This window comes from Typopeltis vanoorti, chromosome 11, assembly GCF_054136105.1.
Source record: "Typopeltis vanoorti isolate ZY-2024b chromosome 11, IOZ_Tvanoo_1.0, whole genome shotgun sequence".
Classification (NCBI taxonomy): Eukaryota; Metazoa; Arthropoda; class Arachnida; order Uropygi; family Thelyphonidae; genus Typopeltis; species Typopeltis vanoorti.
The window spans coordinates 104114812-104140132 of record NC_143559.1 but is presented as its reverse complement, the minus strand read 5'-3'; the positions used below and the strand labels follow the sequence as shown (position 1 = coordinate 104140132).

The window sequence follows — 25321 nt, the reverse complement described above, 5'->3', positions numbered from 1 at the left end:
TTAGTCCTAGTTCTTCCATGTCATTACAAAGGAGTACTATATCATCAGCATACCTCAGATTACTGATCAATCTACCTCCTATCCTAATTCCTGCCCTGAGCTCATCCAATGCTTCATGCATGATGTCCTCTGCATATATACTAAACAAGTGAGGAGAAAGTAAACATCCTTGCCTAACTCCTTTTCCAACTTGAAGACAGTCAGTCAATCCAACACATGTTCTTACAGTGGCTTCTTGTTCCTTATACAAGTTGGCTATCAACCTAATAGTGTGTTAAGTTTGTTGAAGTTACAACAAAGAATGTATTTATAGAGCTGAGTCAGATAAATGATGTCACCTAGAAGTTGCTTAACATAAAAGATTAAATTTAAAAAAAAAAATCAACAAAAATAATTAAAATAAGAATGACTCTCTTCCAAATCTTGGCAATAGAGAGACAGTCATTCCAGTTTCAATTTGAGCAGTTTAGAACTGCTTCATTACTCTATTTGGATAACCACTCAAACTTAAACATTGCATCGATGTAAAAGGTGAATATTTGACCATAGAAATATTTGCAGAAAGATTAGCAAAACAAGTGTTCTCTGCCAGGTTGGCAGCAAAACAACCCAGAAGAAGACCAAGATATAGGTGGATTGATACGGTACAAAGTGCCTTAGATGATAGAAATATAAGATCTGATAATGTTGGAGCCTTGACAAGTAACAGACTGATTTGGAGGAAAATTGTAGATAGGAAGGTAGTAATGATGCGATTTTTTTTCATGTAGTACTATCATATCCTGTACACCCCTTGAGGGTACATGGCAGGAATTTGATGATGATGATGATGATGAAATATTTGCAGTATTGTTAATATAGTAACAATATTAATGCAGATTGTTGTTACTATATTAACAACAATCTGCATTGTTGTTAATATAGTAATTTTATGATAATATAATTAATAATTGAATGTCATCCTCATAAATGGCAAGCAATAATGTTCTCCCATTTTAATTATTATTGATTTTTTTAAATTTAATACAATGCCATTTCATTATGTAATTAAATTAAATTTTTTTTATTTCAAATCACTTAATTTTAAATTTGGTCTTAAATGTAATCTTATTTTATTGTAACCACCCACTCGGTGGCATCTGGCATATGGTTCAGCTCTGTAAATAGGATTTACATTCTTTGCTGTAGCAATATTTACAAATAAAAATAGAATATGTAAACAGAAATATTTAGTAATAAAATTACTATACTTTTGTGAATACATGTGTAATAATAAATGTTATAATGGCAGAAGTTCCATTAAAAATTCGTCTAATTATCCTTCATAGGGAAAAAATGACCAAAAAGACCAGTAAACTTGGAAAACTTTCTGTTCAACAAGGTAAGCTATGAGCAAGGATTTCCTTTTTAAAAAAATGCCATAAATTGAACATAATTCCTAACTTTACTAAATTCCAAGAAAAAATCAAATTACTATCATTTGGCTCCCACTGATAAGACCTCAATAAAGGTCGAAACCAGTCTGGGTAATGGCCCTTTCTATAATGAACAGCATTATACATGTCCATAAGGATATGCATTTGCATTATGAGATACTAAGGCAATTGATGTGAAGTCATTAGCCTCTATATACAAGTAACCCAGTCGTGAAGTGACTTCAGTGTTGATTGTTTTAGTCAACACTAATCATTTGATAGTATGCAATTAACTACGAGCTGCCAAATGCAATCTTACCCTGAATATTTGCAACATCTCTCTTCAAGAGACAATATCTTCTATCTTAAAGAATGATCTTTTCTCCCTGGTTTTAGATTATGCATTATCTATGCAGTCTCCAATGTTCTTACTATAAAAACAGTCTCATTCTTGACCCCAAGTTTGACTCACTTGCTCAGAAGCAAAAACAAACCAAGGTAAACCTGGCAATAAACAGATGGGTTGTCAACATATCCAGACATTCCCTCACTCCTGCAGAAACTTCAGTTCTTGCCAAAGGATGCAATTTTGCTATAATGCTTAAAAGAATTCCATATCTGGATTTTCTACATAACTTCCAACTTGGAAGTGTCCTCAATACTCAAAGCTAAACTTCCTCCCCCAAACTTATCTCTAGGTGAAATCAAGGCCCTAAAATCATTGAGATATAATAATCGTCTCACCATAACAAAAGCAGATGAGGTTAAACTGTAGTCATCATGGACTTCATCAAGTACAACCAAAAAATTACCCTTCTACGAGGATTTCCCAGAACCCTACCAACAGCCAAATTAACAAACTTAATTCCTTACTCAAAGTGATTAGTTGTGATGAAGACACCATCAAAAAAATTAAGACCCATTTTGGTAAGAGCCCACATTTCTATGGCATTCCAAAAATAATAAGGAAGGAGTTCCACTCAGACCCACCTGTCGCTTAGCCTAGCTTGTCTTTAAACTCCCACACAGCCCTCTAAGATGAATGTTTAAATTCACCTTAGAGGATAGTTTAATGCCTTGATAGTTCCCCCCCCCCCATTCCATTTTATTATTTCATTTAAATATATATATTAAATAGAGCAGCAGACAGGAAGCATCATATTCTACCTCTTGGGTGTCTCTGAAAGATATTTCAGAGTTCAAATATATCTATTTCATTATCCTCAAATATGTATATAATAGTTCTTAAAATGTCTCTTCAATAAATGCAAAAACTCAAAACTCAAGAATAGTTATGAATTATTTTATATTTCATGTTATCAAATCATATATTTACCTGAGTTTGGATGACTGAGACAAAATTTCTACAACTTCTACTGAGTTAAAGTGAGTAACAAACAGGAACGGCTTTTGATAGGCTGAAATTAAATTATATTTTATTGCAGAGTTTTACAGTATTACATCTGCTGCATACTTTGATAAACACAAGTTATATAATAATGTATCACAATTTAAAAATTCATGGTTAGCAAAAATCTCTGAATGCAGAGTCAGTCAAATTTCTAATTATCCCAAGCATGTCTTGTCTTCCCAGCTATATATATATATATTTTTTTTTTTTGAGGGGGGGGGTGTTTAAGGGTCAAAGCTGTATAACTGAGAGGAGACCTCCATATAGCCTTTAAAGGAATGCAGAGAACCGACCAGGACTTCTGACCTAATGGCCAATCCTCGCCTTCTCGTGGTGCACCCTGTCAGGTATCTACCTGGACACTGAACAAACGAGAATGGGCTGGCAATTTGGGATTTAGCCGACCAAATTGTATTCTTATTGGATTAAACCAAAATACAAAACGATGGTACAACATAACAAAATTTCATGCCAGTTGGGCCATGGCCCGGTAAACAAGGTCAACCCCTGCCCCCATTGTTTTCGCCAGGGAACCAGGACGAACAGTGAAAAGTCAGCTACTGGAACAAACCTGAAAACACACCCAACTCAACATCAGAGTTAAAGATTGTTACTATCAAATATAAGAAGCCTGAGTGTCAAAGAAATGAAGCTAGCTGAAGAATTAGGTAAGTACCAGATTGACAAAATAGGGGTGACTGAAACAAAAAAGACAAACTGGTGAGATCATTCTGGGCAATAAATACAAAATGTTATATTCAGGCAATGACAATCAAGGAAAAGAAGGAGTAGCCATAGTATTCAACACTAAAAATGAGGCCAATCTTATGAATGGCAGTCAGTCTCAAGTAGAGTGATGTGGGCAAATATCAGAATGGGGAACGGGACAATGAGACTTATTTGTGCCTATGGTCCCACAAAAGGTTCTACTAAGGAAGAAGTGGAGGAATTTTTTGAGGCTTTAGAGAAAGCAGCTGCTACAATGAAAAAGGAAAAGTTGGTCCTCGTTGGGGATCTAAATAGTAGAGTAGGAAATGAATGTCAGACATATAAAAATAGATTGGGAAAATTTAGGGAAAAGCATAAAGCTAATAATAATGGCAAATACCAGTTGGATTTCTGCTCAGGACATGGACTGGTTATTACTAACACAATGTTCCAACATAAAAATGTGCACAAATTCACATAAAGAGAAAAGGCAAGGAATAGGAAAAGTCTCATTGACTATGTTATTGTTGATAGTCATGTTTTCCACTTGGTGCAGGACATCAGAGTGTACAGAGGATTTGAAATTGGAAGTGATTACCATATTTAATCTTGAGCAGGATAAAATTGAATTTCCTATTGAAAAGATTAACATATAAGAAAGTTTTAAAGCAAATAAAAGTTGAGCAGCTCTTAGATGTGAACTGTAGACTAAAATACACAAACATGATTGAAGAAAAAATGAAAGAGTTTGAGAACAGGAATCAAACCTTGGAGATTCAGTGGCAAGCCATGAAGAAAACACTGATTGATTCACCCAGAGAGGCATGTGGTGGGATTGTCTGTAAGGATGGAAAAATCAGAACTCCATTGTGGACAAAGGAAGTTAAAGAGGCAGTGAAAGAAAAGAAGAAAGCATATCAAAAGTTCCTGGCAAATAACTCAGCTTGTGCTCTTAGAGAATACAGAGACAAATGTAAGAAAACTAAACACTGTGTAAAACCAGCTAAACAAAAGTCATGAGAGGATTTTGTAAGAATATAAAAAATAAATATTAAAAAGGTGGCAAGATATTCTGGAGGTTGTTGAAAAAGCTCAAATGGAGGAAAGAGTGCTGTAAATGGAATTAGAGATAATAAAGGTGACATGAAAACAGGAGAAAAAGATATACTTAAGTATGGAGTAATTACTTTGAAAAACAGCTAAATGAAACAAGCAGTGATGACAGCACAGTAGTAAAAAACACTCAACAGGAATACAGTCAGGAATACATATCCATACTTGAAGTAGAAAAGTCATTAAAGGCTTGAAATGTGAAAAGGCAGCAGAAGTAGAAATGCTGAAGTATGGTGTATAAAAGTCTTACATTGGCTGCACTGCATAGTTAAGAAGCCCTGGACAGAGGGACGAATTCCCGATGATTGGAGTAGAGGTCTTATAGTATCCATATATAAAAAGGGAAATAAAACTGTGAGAATTACAGAAGTATTTCCCTACTGAGTGGTCCTGGTAAGATTTATGCAAGTATCCTTGAGAAATGGTTGAAAAGAATTGTGGAAGAAAAGCTTGGTGAAGAACAAGCTGGATTCAGGCCAAATAGAAGTTGTCATCGGATTAGATCTTCACTTTACGACATATAGTTGAGAAATCATGGAAATATAACAAAGATCTGTATTTAAGTTTTTTCAATCTGGAAAAGGCATATGACAAGGTGCCAAGAGAGAAGTTATTCAATACGCTACAGTTATATGGTGTCAATGGGTATTATATCAAGCAATACTTAGTCTTTATTTGTGTTGTGAGCAGTTAGAATTAAATTAAGTACGGGCAGATGGTTTAATGTTAAATCTGGTGTGAGACAAGGATGTACATTATCCCCTCTGTTATTCGTTATCTATATGGATCACATTATGAAGGAAACTGGTATTAAATATGATATCAAAATTGGAGATGTTAATGTCAGCTCTTTGCTTTATGCGGACAATGTTATATTTTTAAATATATTTGCTACAAGTCTGCAAAATTCCCTGATTAAATTGAATAAAATAGATGTGGTGTGAAGGTCGGCAATAAAAAGACAATGAAAATAGGCAGAATTGTTGAAAATGTCAACTGCATCGTGAACCAAGAACCTGTGGAACAAGTAAAACATTCAGCTACTTAGGCATGATTTTTAGTGAAGATGGTAAATTAAATATGGAAATAAACAACAGAATCACCAAAGCTGGTATGGTAGGAAGCCAAATGAATAAATTTATATGAAATAAGAGAGAAATTAGTCAAAACACTAAATTAGTTTATACAAGACAGTGTTCAAACCCATTTTAACTTATGGATCTGAGAACTCGGTTAGAAGTAAAACACTTGACCGAAGACTAGAGACCACAGATATGCAAGTCCTGAGAAAGATTAGGGGGCATAGACAGTTGCATCAATGGAAATATCATATTAAAAATGAGGATATTAGGAAAGAACTTGACATTGTCAGCATCCAGGAATGCATTAGCAGAGATAATCTCAGGTGATATGGTCACTTAAACAGAATGGGCGAGGAAAGATTAGCAAAATAAGTGTTCTCTGCCAGGTTGGCAGGAAAACGATCCAGAGGAAGACCAAGATATAGGTGGATTGATACGGTACAAAGTGCCTTAGACGATAGAAATATAAGATCTGATAATGTTGGAGTCTTGACCAGTAACAGACTGATTTGGAGGAAAATTGTAGATAGGAAGTTAGTAATGATGTAAGTTTTTCATGTAGTACTATCATATCCTATACACCCCTTGAGGGTACATGGTAGTTTTAATTTTTTTTTTTAATTTTTACAATTTATTTTTTTTTTTGCATTTTTATTATTTTTGATATAATCCAGAAACTGTGCTCTAGAGACCAAGCATAGAATTTCAGACTATTTAGCCCTCCAGTAAGCATGGTGGTGGATTCACACCAAGCAATGAAATTCAGCTTTCACCTAAAACCAATCAGAAACATTTATGCCCATGGTGAGATTCAAATTGCAAATCTATTGGTTGGAGAGTGAATATGCTAACAACTCAGCCAACCAAGACTGACCAAACATTATGAAAACTTTATACAAAATAAAATATAAAAATGTTTAAAAGCATAAGCTTCAAATATGAATTAAGCTGCAAATTTTGCTCAAAAAGTCTTCACTAATCTAAAGTGTCCTCACCAAAGCCTTCAACATTTATCGACTCTCACCACATAATGGATGGAACCTTAGGATTCTCGCTATACCCACTCTCCTCACAATTTTGAGTAACAGAACTACATATAGTAGACTTGCACCATAGTAAACTCCATTATAATGAAATGACATGCTAAAATGAACTACTGAAAAGTTCCATAGAACATATGCTATTCTATGCTCACTATTAACAAGAACAAAAGCTTAAATCTTCACGATAGCAACCTGAATTTCTTGGCAAATAATGCGAGAATAAGTAGACAAAGGAAATGACAGAAAACAGGATTGGTAAATATAGTATGTTTATATTTATATAAACTTACCAAATGATAGAGGAAGCCTTGTCCATTTGACATCATCCTTTCTCGTCCTTTCACCAAAATTATCAACAAATACACCAAATTCTAAATGAATGAAAACATGAAAAATATTAAGAAATCAACCATTGTTTCATTCCAATAATTAAAAATTTAAAAATGTATTTCTGAGCACATTTTTCTTATAAATGCACAATGATCTATTTTCTATTCAATTTCCAAATATGAAAATTTAAAAAATTTCAATCAAGAGCAATTAATAATACATTTTCTCTCTATATATAGTGCAGTTTTGATGTCTCAGATGTAGTATTTTCTTAAGATTAAGTATTTTTAGCACTCTTGTTGTAATGATAATATGAATGACTATTTCCAATTTAGTTCAACTTATGCTTCAAATATTCTCTTGAAATGAATGAAAACAAAGATATATTTTAGTGCACTGCTCACATTCAAATGCACTTTATAAGTTTTTAATATCAATTATTATAACAGGCTTCATTTCATAATAAAGTGGTTGCATTAATCGAGTCTGTTCACCCAAAAATTGATGGAATAAGTGAGACCTGGTTGGATGAGGATGGCATACTGACAGAAATAGAGATGGAAGGGTATGATGTGATTTGTGAAGATAGAAAGGGTAAAAAGGAAGAGGGAGTGCCACTGATGATAGAGAAAGAGTTATGTCCATACAAGGTAGAGATGCAAGAGGGAAATAGTGCCAGTGGTTTTGAGGCAGTATGGTGTCAGATAGAGGTGAACAGAATGAAATACTTAGTTGGATGTTGTTATATACCTGGTAATGTGGAGGGTAGTGCTTATGAAATGTATAATCAAATTAGCCAAGTAAATAAGAAAAGGGTGATCACCATGATTTCAATTATGGCAATATAGACTGGGACGATGAGATAGCAACTGGAAGTAAAGAAAATGAATTTCTTGAGGGACAACTACCTCAGATAGTATCTAACAGAGCGCACACAAGGATTGAGTCTTGGATTTGATCATCTCATCAGAGAATGTAATTATAAATGAGGTGTCAAATGACCCTCCATTTGGATGTTTGCCAGCAGTGTGAGGACCTCTGTGAGAAAAGGGCATATGTGGAACTACAAGTCTGGTGATTATGCATTGCAGGTGCATAATCTGGTGAGAAGCTTGCAGGTGCAGCATGAAAAGCTGGAAAAGATATCAATGCAGCTTCAGGAATATTCCAGAACTATCTAGTAGAGGCAATGTCTAAATGTATTTCAAGGGTCAGAAGGTTTAATAAGGTAGGTGTGAAATGTATGAAGAGATTAAACATGTGATACAGAGAAAAAAGGCATTATGGAGGCAGTAAAAGTGATAATAACCAGTTCCATGAGGATTACAAAGTCCAGGCAAGAAGGGTGAGTTGGTTGGTAAGGGTAGCAAAAGTGAAGTATGACCAGCAGTTAGCTAATGAAGCCAAAAAGAATTCTAGGGAATTCTTTCGATACATAGCCAGAAAAAAAAAAGAAAGAAAAAAAGAATGATTATGGAAGGATGACATTGATTGGAGAAAATGGTATAAGGACACCTGCTGCAGAAGACATAGTGCAAATACTTAATGAGAAGTTCATAAAGGTCTTTCATTCTTGTAAATGTGACATCATGGAGAGATTGAGAGCAGTTTATGATGGGGAGGAGACTGACTAAGTGAGCAAGAGGTGTATGGAGAATTGAACAAACTTGATGTTAATAAGGGAGTGGGACTGTATAATATATCACCATGTATTCTGAAGTAATGTGCCATGGAGTTAACATCAGCCATGACATTTTTTTACATGAGTCTTGCACTGGGTCAAATGGAAGGAGGGAAAAATTGTGCTGCTTCATAAGAGAGGACTTGTTCTGGTTAAAGTGTTGGAGAAGCTGGCGAGAACTAGGATCCATAATTGGGCTGACAACAATAGTATTATCTTTGATGGAAAGCATGTATTTGCTAAAGGGAGATCATGTTTTTATAATCTACCTATTATAATAAGGTGATGACTTCATTGGACAGAGGAGAGGGATACACAGTATTATACTTAGATTTTGCAAAAACATTTGATAGATTTCCACATAAGTTGATAGCCAAACTAGAGAAGATGGGATTGAATATTAGATTAGTGCATTGGATTGAAGACTGGCTATCTGATGGGTATCAGGAAGTTTTTTTTTTTTTTTGGGGGGGGGGCAATATCCAGGAAGAGGAAACACATTAGTGGTGTGCCTCAGGGGTCTATTTTAGGGCCATTGCTATTAACCTGAGGTTAATGATAATGGTGAAGATTTGGATGGGGATATTCGGTTGTGTTTGCAGATGACTCAAAGCAGGTACAAACTATGAAGAGTAGAGAAGATGTTGTGGACTTACAAATAGACGTGAATGGGCACATGGGAATATGGAAGCAAGTTCAATGTCGCAAAATATCATCATCAAATTCCTGACATATACCCTCAAAGGGTGTACACGATATGATAGTATTACATGAAAAACTAACATCACACTAATTTCCTATCGACAATTTTCCTCCAAATCAATTTATTACCTGTCAAGACTAACATCAGATTTTATATTTCTGTCTTCTAAGGAACTTTTTACTGTGTCAATGCACCTATATCTTGGTCTTCCTCTGGATCTTTTTCCTGCCAACCTATCAGAGAACACTTGTTTTGCTAATCTTTCCTCTCATATTCTGTTTAAATGATATACCACCTGAGATTAGCTCTGTTAACAGATTCTCGGATGCTAATAATGTCAAGTTCTTTCCTAATATACTCATTTTTAATATATTACCACTGATGCCATATGTTCACACCCCTAATCTTTCTCAGGACTCATAATGCAGTCTCTAGTCTTTGGTCAAGTGTTTTATTTCTAAGCCAGCTCTCAGATCTATAAGTTAAAACTGATTTGAACACTGTCTTGTATAGAGCTAATTTAGTGTTTTAACTAATTTCTCTCTTACTCCATATACATTTATTCAATTCACTTTCTACCATACCAGCTTTATACATTCTGTTATCTATTTCCATATTTAATTTACCATTTACCATCTTCAATAAAAATTGCACCGAAACAGCTGAAATGTTTTATTTGTTCTATAGGTTCCTCATTCACAAAGCAGTTGATATTTTCAATGCTACTGCCTATTTTCATTGTCTTGTTATTGCTGACCTTCATACCATATCTATTGCAACAATTATTAAAAAATTTAGTCAGGAAATCTTGCAGACTTGTACTGGATTTATTTAGAAGTATAATATCATCTGCATAAAGTAAAGAACTGAGATTAACATCTCCAATTTTGATCTCAGGTTTAATACCACTTTATTTCATAATATTCATAATCCATATAGATAATGAATAACAGAAGGGGGATAATATACATCCTTGTCTGACACCAGATTTAACATTAAACCATCTTCCTGTACTTCCTTCAATTCTAACTGCTGACTTACAACTCAAATAAAGACTAAGTACTGCTTGATATAATGTCCCATTGACACCATACAACTGTAGCATTTTGAATAGCTTCTCTCTTGGCACCTTGTCATATGCATTTACCAGATCTACAAAACTTAAATACAAATCTTTGTTATATTCCCATGATTTCTCAACTATTTTTCATAAAATGAAAATCTGTTCCTGACAGCTTCTATTTGACCTGAATCCAGGTTGCTCTTCACCAAGCTTCCCTTTCACATTCCTTCTCAACCATTTCTGAAGTATACTTGCATAAATCTTACCAGGAATACTCAGCAGGGAAATACATCTGCAATTCTCACAGTCAGTTTTCCCTTTTTCCCTTTTTGTATTTGGGTACTATGAGAGCTCTACTCCAATCATCTGTAATTCGTCCTTCTGTCCTGGCCTTCTGAATGCAGTGCAGACACAGACTTTTATACCTCCATACTTGAACATTTATGGTCAAATATCATCTACTCCAGCTGCCTTTCCACATTTCAGGCTTTTTGATGGCTTTTTCTACTTCAAGTATAGATATTTCATCCTGACTGCATGCCTGGTCAGTGTTTTTTACCACTGTGCTGTCATCACTGCTTGTTTCATTTAGTAATTTTTTGAAGTAATTACTCCATACTTCAAGGATATCTATTTCTCCTGTTTTTCATGTAACCTCACCTCTATCATCTCTAATTCCATTTACAGCACTCTTTCCTCCATTTCTGAGTTTCTTCAACAACCTCTGGAATATCTTGCCAGCTTCTTGATATTTATTTTCTATGTTCTTGACGAAGTCCTCCCATGACTTTTGTTTAGCTAGTTTTACACACTGTTTAGCTTTCTTACATTTGTCTCTGTATTCTCTAAGAGCACAAGCTGACTTATTTGCCAGGAACTTTTGATATGCTTTCTTATTTTCTTTCACTGCCTCTTTAACTTCCTGTGTCCACCATGGAGTTCTAATTTTTCTATCCTTGCAGACAACTTCACCACATGCCTCTCTCTCTGAATCAATCAGGGTTTTCTTCAAGGCTTGCCACTGAATCTCCAAGGTTTGGTTTCTGTTCTCAAATTTTCATTTTTTCTTGAATAATATTTGTGTATTTTAGTCTACAGTTCATCTGAGAGCTGCTCAACTTTTATTCGCTTTAAAACTTTCTTACATGTTCTTCTTTTCAATATGAAATTCAATTTCATCCTGTTCAAGACTAAATGGTAATCACTTCCAATTTCAAATCCTCTGTACACTCTGGTGTCCTGCACCAGTGGGAAAACATCATCAACAATAACATAGTCAATGAGACTTTTCTTATTCCTTGCCTCTTCTCTCTCCATGTGAATTTGTGCACATTTTTATGTTAGAATATGTGTTAGTAATAACCAGTCCATGTTCTGAGCAGAAATCCAACAGGTATTTGCCATTATTATTAGCTTTGCTCTTTTCCCCAAATTTTCCCAATCTATTTTTGTATGTCTGACAATCATTTCCTACTCTGCTATTTAGATCCCCAACAAGGACCAGCTTTTCCTTTTTCATTGTGTCAGTTGCTTTCTCTAAAACCTCAAAAAATTCCTCCACTTGTACCTTAGTAGAACCATCTATGGTAAGTAGGAAAAAAGGATGGTTGCTTTTTATAATAAAACAGAAATATTGATCTAAACATTCAATTTATTTGTTTTCATACAACATTTATATTTACAATATGAATGCAACATCCTGATATAATATAATTGCAATAATAAAAATGTATATCACAATTTCAATGTTCAATTCGATCCTGATCAATCGTAAACTATATTTATGCTTTCATTGTTAATGTATGGCAGGCTATAGGTAGCGCTGAAAAAATTGAATTCTGTTGTCTAACAGCTGTTCACTTGACACGCAGCATACACGGCCAAATGAATCCAGGCTACATGAGTTTATAATTGCCTGCTACAGTTAATCAGTGATCTATGAAGCACACCTCAGCGTGCCGAACACTATCCAACGACATGGGCAACGTAATCTAGCTGTGAGAGAATCCTTTTTTTTATCAATTTTTATTTGCAATAGTATCATGCAGTGGACTACTGTTGTGCGTTTTTATTCAATAAATTTAGTTTTAATGATGTAAATAATTATATAAATACATGTTTATAAAAATTGTTATTAATATATTTATTGATCCAGAGAATGTTGCTTTCTAAGACAAGAAAAATTGTTGATGAGTGAAGAAAATTTCAATAAAAATGGAAATTGAATTATTTCTGCACTGAAAAAACAAAGGACAAAATTGTATGCAATATTTGTAATGAAACAATTAGTGTCACTAAATAATATAATATAATATAAAAAGGCACTACAATAAAATTCACAAAGAACAATATTCATGCTTTGAGGGTAAACTGAGAGAAGAAAATTAAAACGTATTAAGAATTCACTTCAAAGTCAACAACAAATATTTTCAAAAATTAAAAATTCAATGAATCAGCAATTATTGGCTAAACATTCCAAACCTTTTAGTGACGGTTCCTTGTTTAAGGAATGTATGATAGAAGCAGCTGAAAACGTCTGTCCCAAAAATATGCAACTACTTCACGATATTTCTTTGTCCAGAAATATTGCGATCGAAAGAATAACCGAAATGGCAGATAATCAGCATAACCGTTTGCAAGAAATATCCGCAAGCGTACAGTACTTTTCAATTGCCCTTGACGAAAGTTTCGATATTCACAACATGGTTCAAGTTGCTCTGTTTCTTCGGGCTTGAGACAACAATATGAATATTACTGAAGAGTTCTTGGAAATGATTCCCATCCATGGAACCACTACAGGGAAGACATTTATGATGCTGTGTGGAGCATTTTGGAAAAATGCCAACATCCTCTGATCAGGCAAAAATAAAGGTTTTATACCAAGACTTGCAGCAAGGTTAAAGGAAATGTATCCAGACATTCCAAAACTGCAATCTTTCCACTGCATTATTCATCAGCAGGTCCCATGCTCCAAAGTATTGGAAATGGGCAGTGATCTCAAGCCTGTGACAAATACTGTGAACTTTGTCCGATCCAGAGGGCTCAATCACTGCCAGTTTGCACATTTTCTTAAAGACTTGCAGAGTGAATATGAAGGGCTATCTTATTACAGAGAGATTCATTGGTTATCTTGTCATAAGGTTCTAAAAAAAGCTTTTTTTCTACTTTTAGAGGAGATAAAATTGTTACTAAAAATGAAAAATCACGATGTTGCATTTTTTAATGATCAGACATGGGTACAAGATCTAGCATTCTTAGTTGATATTACAGGACATTTGAACAATTTAAATGTCAAACTTCAGGGGGAAAGATCAGTTAATAACACACATGTATGATGCACTTGGCAAGTTTTAGATGCAAATTGGTTTTGTTTCAAAATCATTTAAAAGAGAATATTTTAAATTACTTTCCTATGTGTGAGCAGTTGAATAATAAGAATCAAAATTTTACCTTTTCTCAATATTGTCCCAAACTAAAAACGATTAAAGAAGAATTTCATAGGTAATTTAAAGATTTTAAGGAGCAAGAAGAAGTTTTTCACTTTTTACAGGTCCTTTTTCCTTTAATTTCGAAAAAGCTCTATTTGTATTTGAATTCAAATACTAATTTCCAAAATGATTCCATTCTAAAAGAGAAATACCAAGAAGTTGGTGTTCCAAAAATATTCACTTATTTGGGTCAAAAATATCCAGAAATAAAAGTTTGCAGCAAATATTCTGTTAGTTTGGAAGCACCTATTTATGTGAACAATTATTCTCATGTACAAAATGTAGCAAAACAGTCCACAGATCAAGACTAACTGACGTCAATCTTTCTGCCATAATGAAGGCTGTATGCTCTCACTCTTTGAGTCCAAATTTTGGGAAGCTGGTTAACAACAAACGTTGTCAAGTGGCAGGAAAAAAAATAAAATACTACAATTAAATTACTAATTATATTATGTAAGTATATATTTTTTTTACCCAAAAATATTATCTGTCCCCAAAATATAGACATTTCATCCCCAGCATAGAAATATTTTATTTTAACACAAACAATTTCAAACTAACAGGAGGCTCTGTAAATTTTTGTTATGTTTATTAATGAGACTTTATACTTGATAGACTGTATAAATATTTGATTTTTTCAAATAAAATATAATTTCTGTTTAATTTGGTTTAAATGCTATATATTGTAAATATTAATATAATAATTTTTTTTTTTTTTGAGTTGTCATAGTCATTATGCTATAGTGATCATAATTATTATAGTGGATATGCAGACATCAGTGAGACAGTTGAGTGTAAGAATGTATATAATGTACCTGAGCCAGTACTAAAGACAAGTAATCGGAATGGGATAGTTAGAATAATGCATCAAGATAGGGGTGGGACAAAGGGACCTCTGCATTTCATGTATACTAATGCCAGGAGTATTAGGAACAAGAAGGAAGAATTTTTGGCCTTGGTTGGCTCTTCCTGGCCACAGGTTATTGGCATTAGTGAAACATAGCTGACAGAAGATGATATAGCTAGTGGGATTGAATGTGAGGGGTATGGTGTGTTCAGGAGTGACAGGGAGAATAAAATGGGGGGAGAGAAGTGTTATTGATGATAGCTGATGAGCTGCAGCCAAGGAGAATTGAAGTTGTATTGCAGGATAGTGAAAAGAGTTCATTTGAGGCTATTTGGTGTGAGATTGTGACTAGCAGAACAAAATATACAGTTGGGTGCTGCTATAGACCAGGTGATGGAATAGATGATGGAGATAGTATGCATAAGCAAATAAAAGAAATGAGTGGAAGGAAGATAATTATTATGGGGGATTTCAACTATGGTAACATTGATTGGAAGGAGGAAAGGACACATGGGAGGAAGGAATTGGATTTTATTCAATTATTAAGGAATAACTATCTGAGACAGCATGTAATGGAAAATACTAGGAGTCAGAGAGTGCTTGACCTAGTAATTGCATTTGAGAATTTGGCCGTAACGAATATGACCACATTGCCACCAATTGGTGAGAGTAATCATAGGATGCTTGACTTGGGAGGTGGCTAAAGGTGTGGAATTTACAATTACAACAGGGTACATATGGAATTATCGGGCTGGTAAGTATGACAAGCTTAGGAGTTTGATTGGTTCCGTGCCATGGCATGTAAAACTGCAAGGGTTGGATGTTGATAGTTCATGGGAGGCGGTTAAGAAGTGTTTGCAGGAGGCAATGGCTGACTGTATACTTAGAGTCCGAATAATAAATCAAGTAGGGTTAAATGAATGAATAACACTATTAAGCTTGAGCAGCAAAAAAAGAAACAACTGTGGAGGGATTTAAGGAGAAAGGTGACTGGCAGGCACATGAACGGCATAAAGCACAGGCCAGAAGGGTAATGAGTGTGGTAAGAAAAGCAAAAGCGTATTGTGAAAGAACATTAGCCATGCAGGCTAAAGAGAATCCCAAACAGTTCTTTAAATATGCTGCAAACAAAAAAAAGCTGTACACGACAGAATAATTTTAAGGAATGCCGATAGTAAAGAGATCACTGAATCAATCAATATAGTGGAATTACTGAGTGAGCACTTTGCATGAGTATATCATCCAGGTGGTGACAATGAAAGAATGAAGGAACCATTAGTTCAAGTATAAACTTGCTCAAGTTTTATACGGGAATTGTGATGAATGAAGTGGAGGTGAATAGTCTATTACAGAACCTTAATGTGAATACATTTGTAGGATTGGATGGTATACCGGCACGGGTCTCACATGAAGTGGCTAAAGAATTATCAGTGCCCTTGACCATGCTGTTTAATCTGAGTCTTGGGTCTGGTTTAGTCCTGAAGGTGTGTGGAAAGAGGGTCGAAAATAGTTCCACTGCATAAAGGAGGATCCAAGACTACTGTTGCAAATTACTGACCGATCAGCATATCAGGAGTCATTGTCAAGGTCTTGGAGAAAGTAGTCAAGGGGAAAATACAGGAATGGATTGATGAAAATGAGATACTGTACGGGGGACAGCAGGGCTTTGTGAAGGGTAGATCATGCCTCAGTAACTTGCTCAAGTTTTATAACACAGTGACAGCTGAACTGGATAAGGGTAATGGGTTTACAGTGATACTGCTGGACCTGGCTAAGGCCTTTGACAGGATACCACATGGAATTCTAATCCGTAAACTGCAACAAATTGGAATGGATATAGGGTTGGTGAGATGGATAGGTGGATGGAGAGATATCAGAGTAGTTTATTCAGGAGTAGAATCCAAAAGACAGCCTGTGACTAGTAGTATGCCACAGGGTTCTGTTCTTGGACCACTGCTGTTTAATTTGTTCATTAACGATATAGGGAAGGATCTAGGAGGAACGGTTCATTTGTTCGCTGATGATGCAAAGTTGGGTATGGCAATAGTGAATGCAGAAGATGTCAAAATCTTGCAGGATGATTTGTATAGATTGGAGTTCTGGGCTAAGGAGAATGGATGTCAATTTAATGTGACAAAATGTAATGTTATGCATTTTGGGGTGAAAAGATTAGCAGCTGTATGGCCGCGGACTTGGGAGTGTTGGTGGATAGGGAGATGAAGTTTAGGGGACACATTGCAAAAGTGACTAAATCAACTCATCAAATCACTTGGTTGCTGAAAAATACTTTGACGAGCAGAGACAAGCAAGTTATTGTTCCTCTGTACAGAGCCTTGATAAGACCTCATCTCAACTAGTGTGCCCAGATTTGGTCACCTAGGTTTCTTCTTGATGGGAAGGAGGTGGAGATGATCCAGAGGTGAGTGACCAACATGATAGCAGGTCTATGGAATGAAACTTAGGTGACCAAATCTGGGCACAGTAGTCGAGATGAGGTCTTGTCAAGGCTCTGAACAGAGGAACAAGGCTCTGTAAGTATTTTTGAGAACAGGCTGAAGATTTGTGGGTTGCAGAAATTGGTTGATAGGCGGAAAAGGGGAGATATGATTGAGACATTCAAATTGCTGAAGGGTTTCTATAGGATTAATTCAGAGGATATTTTTGAGATCAGGACTAGTGGTGGAAGAACTAGGGGACATCTATGGAAGCTGGGCAAGAATGTGGTTAGCAAGGGTGTTAGAGCCGGGTTCTTTACTTTTAGAGTGATAAATGAGTGGAATAAGTTGCCAGAGCCTGTTGTGGGTGCTATGACAGTGAATGAGTTCAAGGCAAGGTATGATAGATACTGTGAGAATGTTGAATAGTTGTGTGGACATGATGTGTTATGATAGGTTTTACCGTGAAATCTACCATAACATGTCTGACGAACACATAAGCCTATCCACGTGTGTGGACATGATGTTTAGGGCCTCCCTGGAGTCACCCATATAATAGTAATAATAATAATACTGTTATTTTATGTCTTGTAATGACTTAGAATAAATAAAATTTTCATTATTAATTTTCCGGTTTATGTATACTCATTCTTTCACTTCCCTTCGATTCTAATTAGTGCAGCTTTTTTTTTTAGTTGAAAATTTTTTCTGCCTACTTGAGATGCATTTTTATGGCAAATGGCTTGCAGTCCAATTGAATTTGACACTCCTGCTCCAAAGCCTCAAAAAATTACTCAACTTCTACCTTAGTAGAACCTTCTGTGGGACTATAGGCACAAATAAGTCTTATTGTCCAGTTCCCCATTCTGATATTTGCTCACATCACTCTACTCTATATTTCTTGCCATTCAAGAAGATTAGCCTCGTATTTAGTGTTAATACTATAGCTGCTCCTTCTTTTCCTTGATTGTCATTGCCTTAATATAATTTTATATTTACTGCTCAGAAAGATCTCACCAGTTTTTGTCTTTTTTTTTTTTTTATTTCAGTCATCCCTATTATATCAATCTGCTGTTCCAGTAGCTGACTTTTTGCCCTGGTTTCCTGGTGAAAACAATGGGGACCTTGTTTAACTGGGAGATGCCCCAGCCGGAATGAAATTCTGTCATATTGTACATCATATTATATTGTGGTTTAAGCCAATAAGAATACAATTTGGTCAGCTAAATCCCAAATTGCCAGCCCATCCTCGTTCGTTCAGAATCCAGGTAGATACCTAACAGAGTGCACTACAAGGTGAGGATTGGACATTAGGTCAGAAGTGCAGATCAGTTCTTTGCATTCCATTAAAGACTATGTGGAGGTTCCTCTCTGTTATACAGCTTAGACCCTTAAGCACCCATTGCAAAAGGTAAGGTTTTAATTGGGAAACAAAGATGGGATGTAGAATTTATGCTTGGTGGGGATATATTGTTGGAGGTGGAGGAAATAAGAGATCTTGGAGTTACAGTAGATAAGGATCTGAAATTTAGGGGACACTGCCAAAATTGTGAGGACAACAAAGAATTCTGGGAGGAATGATGCAAAGGACACTGACTTGTAGAAGTAAAGAGATTCTTGTTCCATTGTATAGGGTTTTGATTAGGCCACACATGGACTACTGCACACAGATTTGATCACCTGGTTTCAAGAGGATGAAGAGATGTTGGAAAGGGTCCAGAGGTGACTGACTAATGCAGTTTCTGATTTCTGGAATGTGAAAATATGAGGAAAGGTTGAGAAGATGCAATTTACATAGTCTAGTGGATAGAAGGAAGAGGGGCGATATGATAGATATTGAATCAGATGACCAGAGGTCATCCTGGAAACTGTATAAGGAGGATGTGAGTAGGGTTTTCATGCAGAGTTGTGAATGATTGGAATGCCTTGCTTGAGAGTGTGGTGTCTGCACAGAATTTGAGCATGTTTAAGGCGTGGTATGATGAGCTGTGTGTGTGACAAAATAATCTCCTAGTGAGTCTGACTCCATGAGGTCTTGAGATAATAAGCAATGTGACTTTCAAATAATAAATATAGAAAAAAACAAAAGCTTTCCAAACTTACATTCCTCTCTGTTATACAGCTTAGACCCTTAAGCACCCATTGCAAAAGGTAAGGTTTTAATTGGGAAACAAAGATGGGATGTAGAATTTATGCTTGGTGGGGATATATTGTTGGAGGTGGAGGAAATAAGAGATCTTGGAGTTACAGTAGATAAGGATCTGAAATTTAGGGGACACTGCCAAAATTGTGAGGACAACAAAGAATTCTGGGAGGAATGATGCAAAGGACACTGACTTGTAGAAGTAAAGAGATTCTTGTTCCATTGTATAGGGTTTTGATTAGGCCACACATGGACTACTGCACACAGATTTGATCACCTGGTTTCAAGAGGATGAAGAGATGTTGGAAAGGGTCCAGAGGTGACTGACTAATGCAGTTTCTGATTTCTGGAATGTGAAAATATGAGGAAAGGTTGAGAAGATGCAATTTACATAGTCTAGTGGATAGAAGGAAGAGGGGCGATATGATAGATATTGAATCAGATGACCAGAGGTCATCCTGGAAACTGTATAAGGAGGATGTGAGTAGGGTTTTTGCATGCAGAGTTGTGAATGATTGGAATGCCTTGCTTGAGAGTGTGGTGTCTGCACAGAATTTGAGCATGTTTAAGGCGTGGTATGATGAGCTGTGTGTGTGACAAAATAATCTCCTAGTGAGTCTGACTCCATGAGGTCTTGAGATAATAAGCAATGTGACTTTCAAATAATAAATATAGAAAAAAACAAAAGCTTTCCAAACTTACATGCCCCACTGCACATACGCTTTGCAGCACTGAAGACTATGCTGCATGTTGGTTCGAGGCTTGTATGTGGGGCTTGCATATTGCAGTCCTACTATGGAAACCCACGTTGCGAACCTCAGTTCTGCATATTTTTGTGCAGATTCTTGTTCCAGTCGATGCCTGGAACCCCACATTCAATGCATTGGCTGATGATTAGTGGTTTTTACATAGCCTTCGTAGTACCCTATGGCCATGTTCGATGAGTGTGGTAGATCATCCACTGTAGGTGACACTTGCAGTTGACTCCCTGCACTTCACTCTCAGTATGGTATCACTGATTATGTGCCTGGGATGGCCCAATTTGTCAATAATTTGCCAAACAGATAAGCTTGTAACATGGCATCCTATCACAATGCCTCTTTCAAACTGTCAGTTCCCTCTCGCAGACATTTAACCAGGACACAGTTGCCCTGAGTTGGGAGCATCATATTCTTGCAATTTATACTGACTACAAACATGTGACTCGTTACATGGCACGATGCACCTTGCCCATGAGGGATGTCAGTTGACTTCTTTCCAAGCAGTATAATGATCATGCTATTTTAAATTCCATTTATAAGGCCCTTCTCATAAGAAAATTATTCTACACACACACACACACACACACATATATATGCAAGCACAGTACAGCACACACACACACAGAATTTAAAATTGCATAATCAATATCATAATTATACAAATACAGAAGTTTACATTACCATGAAAACAAAGGAAAAATTCTTCTGGTTCATCTGACAGGGAGACTTGAAAAATTGCAACAGGAAAACTACGCAGTTGGGATGCACCATAGATAATGAATGCAAGACTAGTATCAGTTGGGCTTAAAAAATCTGAAAATTAAGTTTAAAAATTAATTAATTTTTATACCATATATTGCAATATTTTATAATACTTGTTCAGGAAGCAAAATTATTTTAAGCTCACTGAAGTTAAAAAAAAATTCCAGTTATGCATGATGTTCAAACATTCACTCTCTCTGAGAGAGAATATTTGAATAAAGAACAAATGCAAACTCTCTCAGAACATTAATATAAACAAAAAAATAAAATATATACCTTCAATAGTATAGTCCTTGAGATCGATCTCATAGAATTTGTCAGAACCAAAGATAACCGTATTCTGAGTAAAGTGCATACAACCACATGGCTCCACAGTTTCTATTTCCTATGTGGAGAAGACAGACCATCACATTTAGACCATTGCAGAATATTACATTAAAATGAAATGCAATGAATGAGAAAACAGTATTACAAAAAAGCAGAGTTAGATAATTCAATTTTTTTAAGAAATTAAGTTAAGAAATTTTACATATAGTATTAAAAGTGATAGTGTTATTCATGTTCTTTTTTTAAAAGAGAAAATTTTATTATATTTTCCTACTTGGCTTTCCTAAAGCTCTTTCGTGTATATATATAAATAAAAGTGTGTGTGCGGGTGTGCACACACACACACACACAAAGAAATCCAGAAATCCAATTATCTGCTCACCACAGCCTTGTTCTAAATGATTTCAAAAAAATTTCACATAATTTACACTTTTTTCTTTCTTAAAAATATCTCATTCACTGTCAAGTTATTTGATCACAGGTGGCTGCCAACAAATTCATTAGTAATTTTATTTCCAACTCTCTGGAAATGAAACTTGTGGATCTGAAATCCTTAATTCAAACAATACAGCATTCTCTTTTAAATAATCACCAAAACAGATGGAATTTTATGTTGAATTTTTTTTTTACTATTATTTATAAGACTATTACACTTTTTTTATATAATGTCCGTCAAGTAGCTTTATTTTATTGTCCTACATGTTTCGCCAATTTTTTTTCTATCGGCATCTTTAGGGAATACAAACAAGTAAGCTATATGAAGGTAACAGACTAGGTTATAACTGATGGTTCTAATTCATACAAAAAAACTTTTAACTATTTTATTTGGCAAAAAAACTGTCTACAAACAACTCACTGGATTAGCCATGGGTAGCCCCCTCTCCCCTCCTTGTGCTGACTTATTCATGGAAGATCTAGAAGAAAAAATCTTATCCCAGATCATTCCAAAACCGAAAATTTGGTACAGATATGTGGATGATATCTTTCTCATTTGGAATCATACGAAAGAAGAACTAATGGATTACCTTAACCAAATCAATAGTTTCTACCATACCATCAAATTCACATTAGAAATTGAAAAAGATGGAAAACTGCCATTCCTTGACATCCTAATAAAGAAACAAACCAATATTAGTATCAACCTATCTGTTTATAGAAAACCTACAAATACTGGACGTTACCTCCATTTCAACTCGTCTTATCATATAGCTCAGAAACTTAGCATTATCCATATGCTCAAGAAAAGAGCTATACAGTACACAACAGATAAGAATGACCTACAAATGGAATTAACTACAATATCCAGAGAACTATCTTTAAATGGTTATCCAAAAAGACTCTACAACAAGATTCTCTTGACTGATATACCACACAGACAATGTGATGACGTCCAATACATCGGTACTATTACTATTCCATTTGTCAGCAGCATTTCCAAAAAATTAGCTAACTTTCTAAAACCACATAATATCAGAGTAGCATTCAAGCCAATCAACACTATTCGGAAATTTTTAAGATCATGTAGAATGGATGAGGATCTGAAAGATCCTCATCCATTCTACAAGTACTCTGGAGTATATAATATACCTTGCTCATGTGGTATTAGTTATGTAGGTCATACCTCTAGAAGCTTTGAAACGAGAAAGAAAGAACACATAGGAAATGTGGAAATGTCAGAAACAACAGACAAGACATTTCAGGCTTTTCTTGCCACTTTGCCTCTACTAACTATCACATTGAGTGGGATAAGAGCCTTATGCCCCATATAGAAGATAACTACCATTCAAGAACCTTCAAGGAAGCAGCTACAGTCGCCTGTAAAACTGAAAACCTAAACAAGAATCAAGGTCTAACCTTACCAGAAATTTGGAAAGCTTTAATCAGATCAAACATCAAAGAAATGAACTTTCATGACAATTACATCATGAGCCATAACGAATAAATCACGTTCCTGAGACACGTGCATTGCCTCGTTCAATACTAATTTTTTGTATTAATTAGAACCATCAGTTATAACCTAGTCTGTTACCTTCATATAGCTTACTAGTTTGCATTCCCTGAAGATGCCAATAGAAAAAAAAAAAAAATTGGCGAAACATGTAGGACAATAAAATAAAGCTACTTGATGAACATTATATAAAAAAAAAGTGTAATAGTCTTATAGATGGAATTTTAGTTGCCAACTTTCTCTAAAAGTCTTAACATAAGCCAATTATTTTCACATTCTTCCTTTTATCTCCATATTAGAGTTTAGAATTTTTTTTTTTTCTACATGAAAGTCTCCTTTCCTTTAGTGTTCCACAGTGATCAGGATTCATGGAGACTAGAACCATGTTAGGAATCTTCTTCTGCAGCTTGTCCCACTTAAGTAGGGTCACAGTTTTTAGTGAGTCTCCTCCACATCCTCCTGTCTTGGGCTGTAACCACATCCAAGTTCTTCATCCTCAAGTCCTCCTCCATCTCTTCTTTGGCTGCCCGCACTTCCTCCTCCCCTGCACATCCATCTGCATGACCTTTCTTCCACATAATCATTCTCCCTCCTCATCACATGACCAAATCATCTCAACCTTGCCTCCTGTATCTTCGCTCCTAAGTTCATAACTTTCACTGTTCCCCTTACATAGTCATTTCTCAGATGATCCTTTCTGGTCACACCGCACATCCACCTAAGCATTCTCATCCCCGCTACTTCCATCCTGCTGATGTTATTTTTCCTCAGAGCCACAGTTTCCATAGCATACGTCATAGCTGGTTTCACTACTGTCCTGTAGATTTTGCCTTTCAGATTGACCAGCACCCTCTTATCATTTGTTCAACCGTTTGAGGACATATTGGAGGTCAGATGTTAATAATAATAAATCATATGCCCTTATTCACTAAGTTCTCTACCATTGCCAATCACAAGAGACACTATAAAAACAAGAGTAACAAAGTATAAAAAAAAAAATTCTATACAAAATTACCCAAATTCATGGCCTCATTTGAAACTTAATGTTCACCACCACTTCCAGGCATCAAAAACCTGATCTTTTATTTTATACAGAACCTCAAGTGGCAGCACGATTCCCTGAAAAATACTTCGATTTGTTTGTCTGTACACGCTTTCTCAAACAATGTCAATTATTTTTTTCTCTGATTAAACACCTGGGATATCTCACATTTTAAGAAACCAGTCAGCTCTGTTTTTACAATCATGGCTCCAGTGAGACGAGTCTGGCACCCACAACAATAAGCTCTTTATCATACTCCAAAAGATCCTTTGTTTTTCCCATTGTGAATAACACTATTGATGATTACTGACTAGCTGCATTCTTAAATAATTGCCTAAAACTTGCTGATGCATGCAACCAAGTGTTTTGCATTTATGCATAAGTGACATTCATGTACATCTGAATAAAGGTTTCTAAATTCAGTGGCTGGCATGTGTATATTCTGCAAGAATAGTACAGATACATTTGTCAGAGATCATTATAAGTTGGAAATCCCCTTTTTATGATTTGCTATAGCTCAAAATTTCCTCATCACACTTTGCTTGTTGCTTTCATTTGCTATGTCAGAGGTAGACAGCAAATTAAATAATAGTGGTATTCTGATAACCACTATGACCTCTGATTGCTTATCCCTGAGGGTTGATTTTGTACAGTAATTAGTCAAACAATGAGCTTATCTTCACTTGAGGTATAATTGTTCAAGCTGACTTTCCTCCTATAGATTTATAGATCAGAATGAAGGAGATGAAGCATTTCTGTTAGCAATGATCTAGCTGAAACAGTTCATCTCCCAACTAAAATATCAGATAATTCTCATCACTGATAATTCAAATACACTGAAGATGTTAGGTCTTTTATTGGTAATGGTGACTAGTTGTTTTTTTTTACCCAGTCAACCTTAGCCTATATTCTCTAGAATGAACATTTTCATCTCTCTTGGCACCATGGTCAAATTATTGTTTCTGCTCTCCTGATAACTGAAATGAATCCTTATGGAATGAGGGCTTTCACCCTCCACT

The 25321-nt window shown here is 35.5% G+C and overlaps 1 protein-coding gene across 1 annotated transcript in view; it reads right to left on the bottom strand.

Moving 5' to 3' along the window:
• Positions 1-25321, bottom strand: part of LOC150101893 (citron Rho-interacting kinase-like) — a 594274-nt gene that overhangs the window by 35682 nt on the left and 533271 nt on the right. The window contains exons 35-38 of the mRNA XM_090400165.1: positions 21262-21370; positions 20905-21036; positions 7063-7143; positions 2752-2833 (exon numbers count right to left, since the gene is read on the bottom strand). Of these exons, the coding sequence (XP_090256291.1) occupies positions 2752-2833; positions 7063-7143; positions 20905-21036; positions 21262-21370 (404 nt within the window). The remainder of the gene's footprint in view (positions 1-2751; positions 2834-7062; positions 7144-20904; positions 21037-21261; positions 21371-25321) is intronic.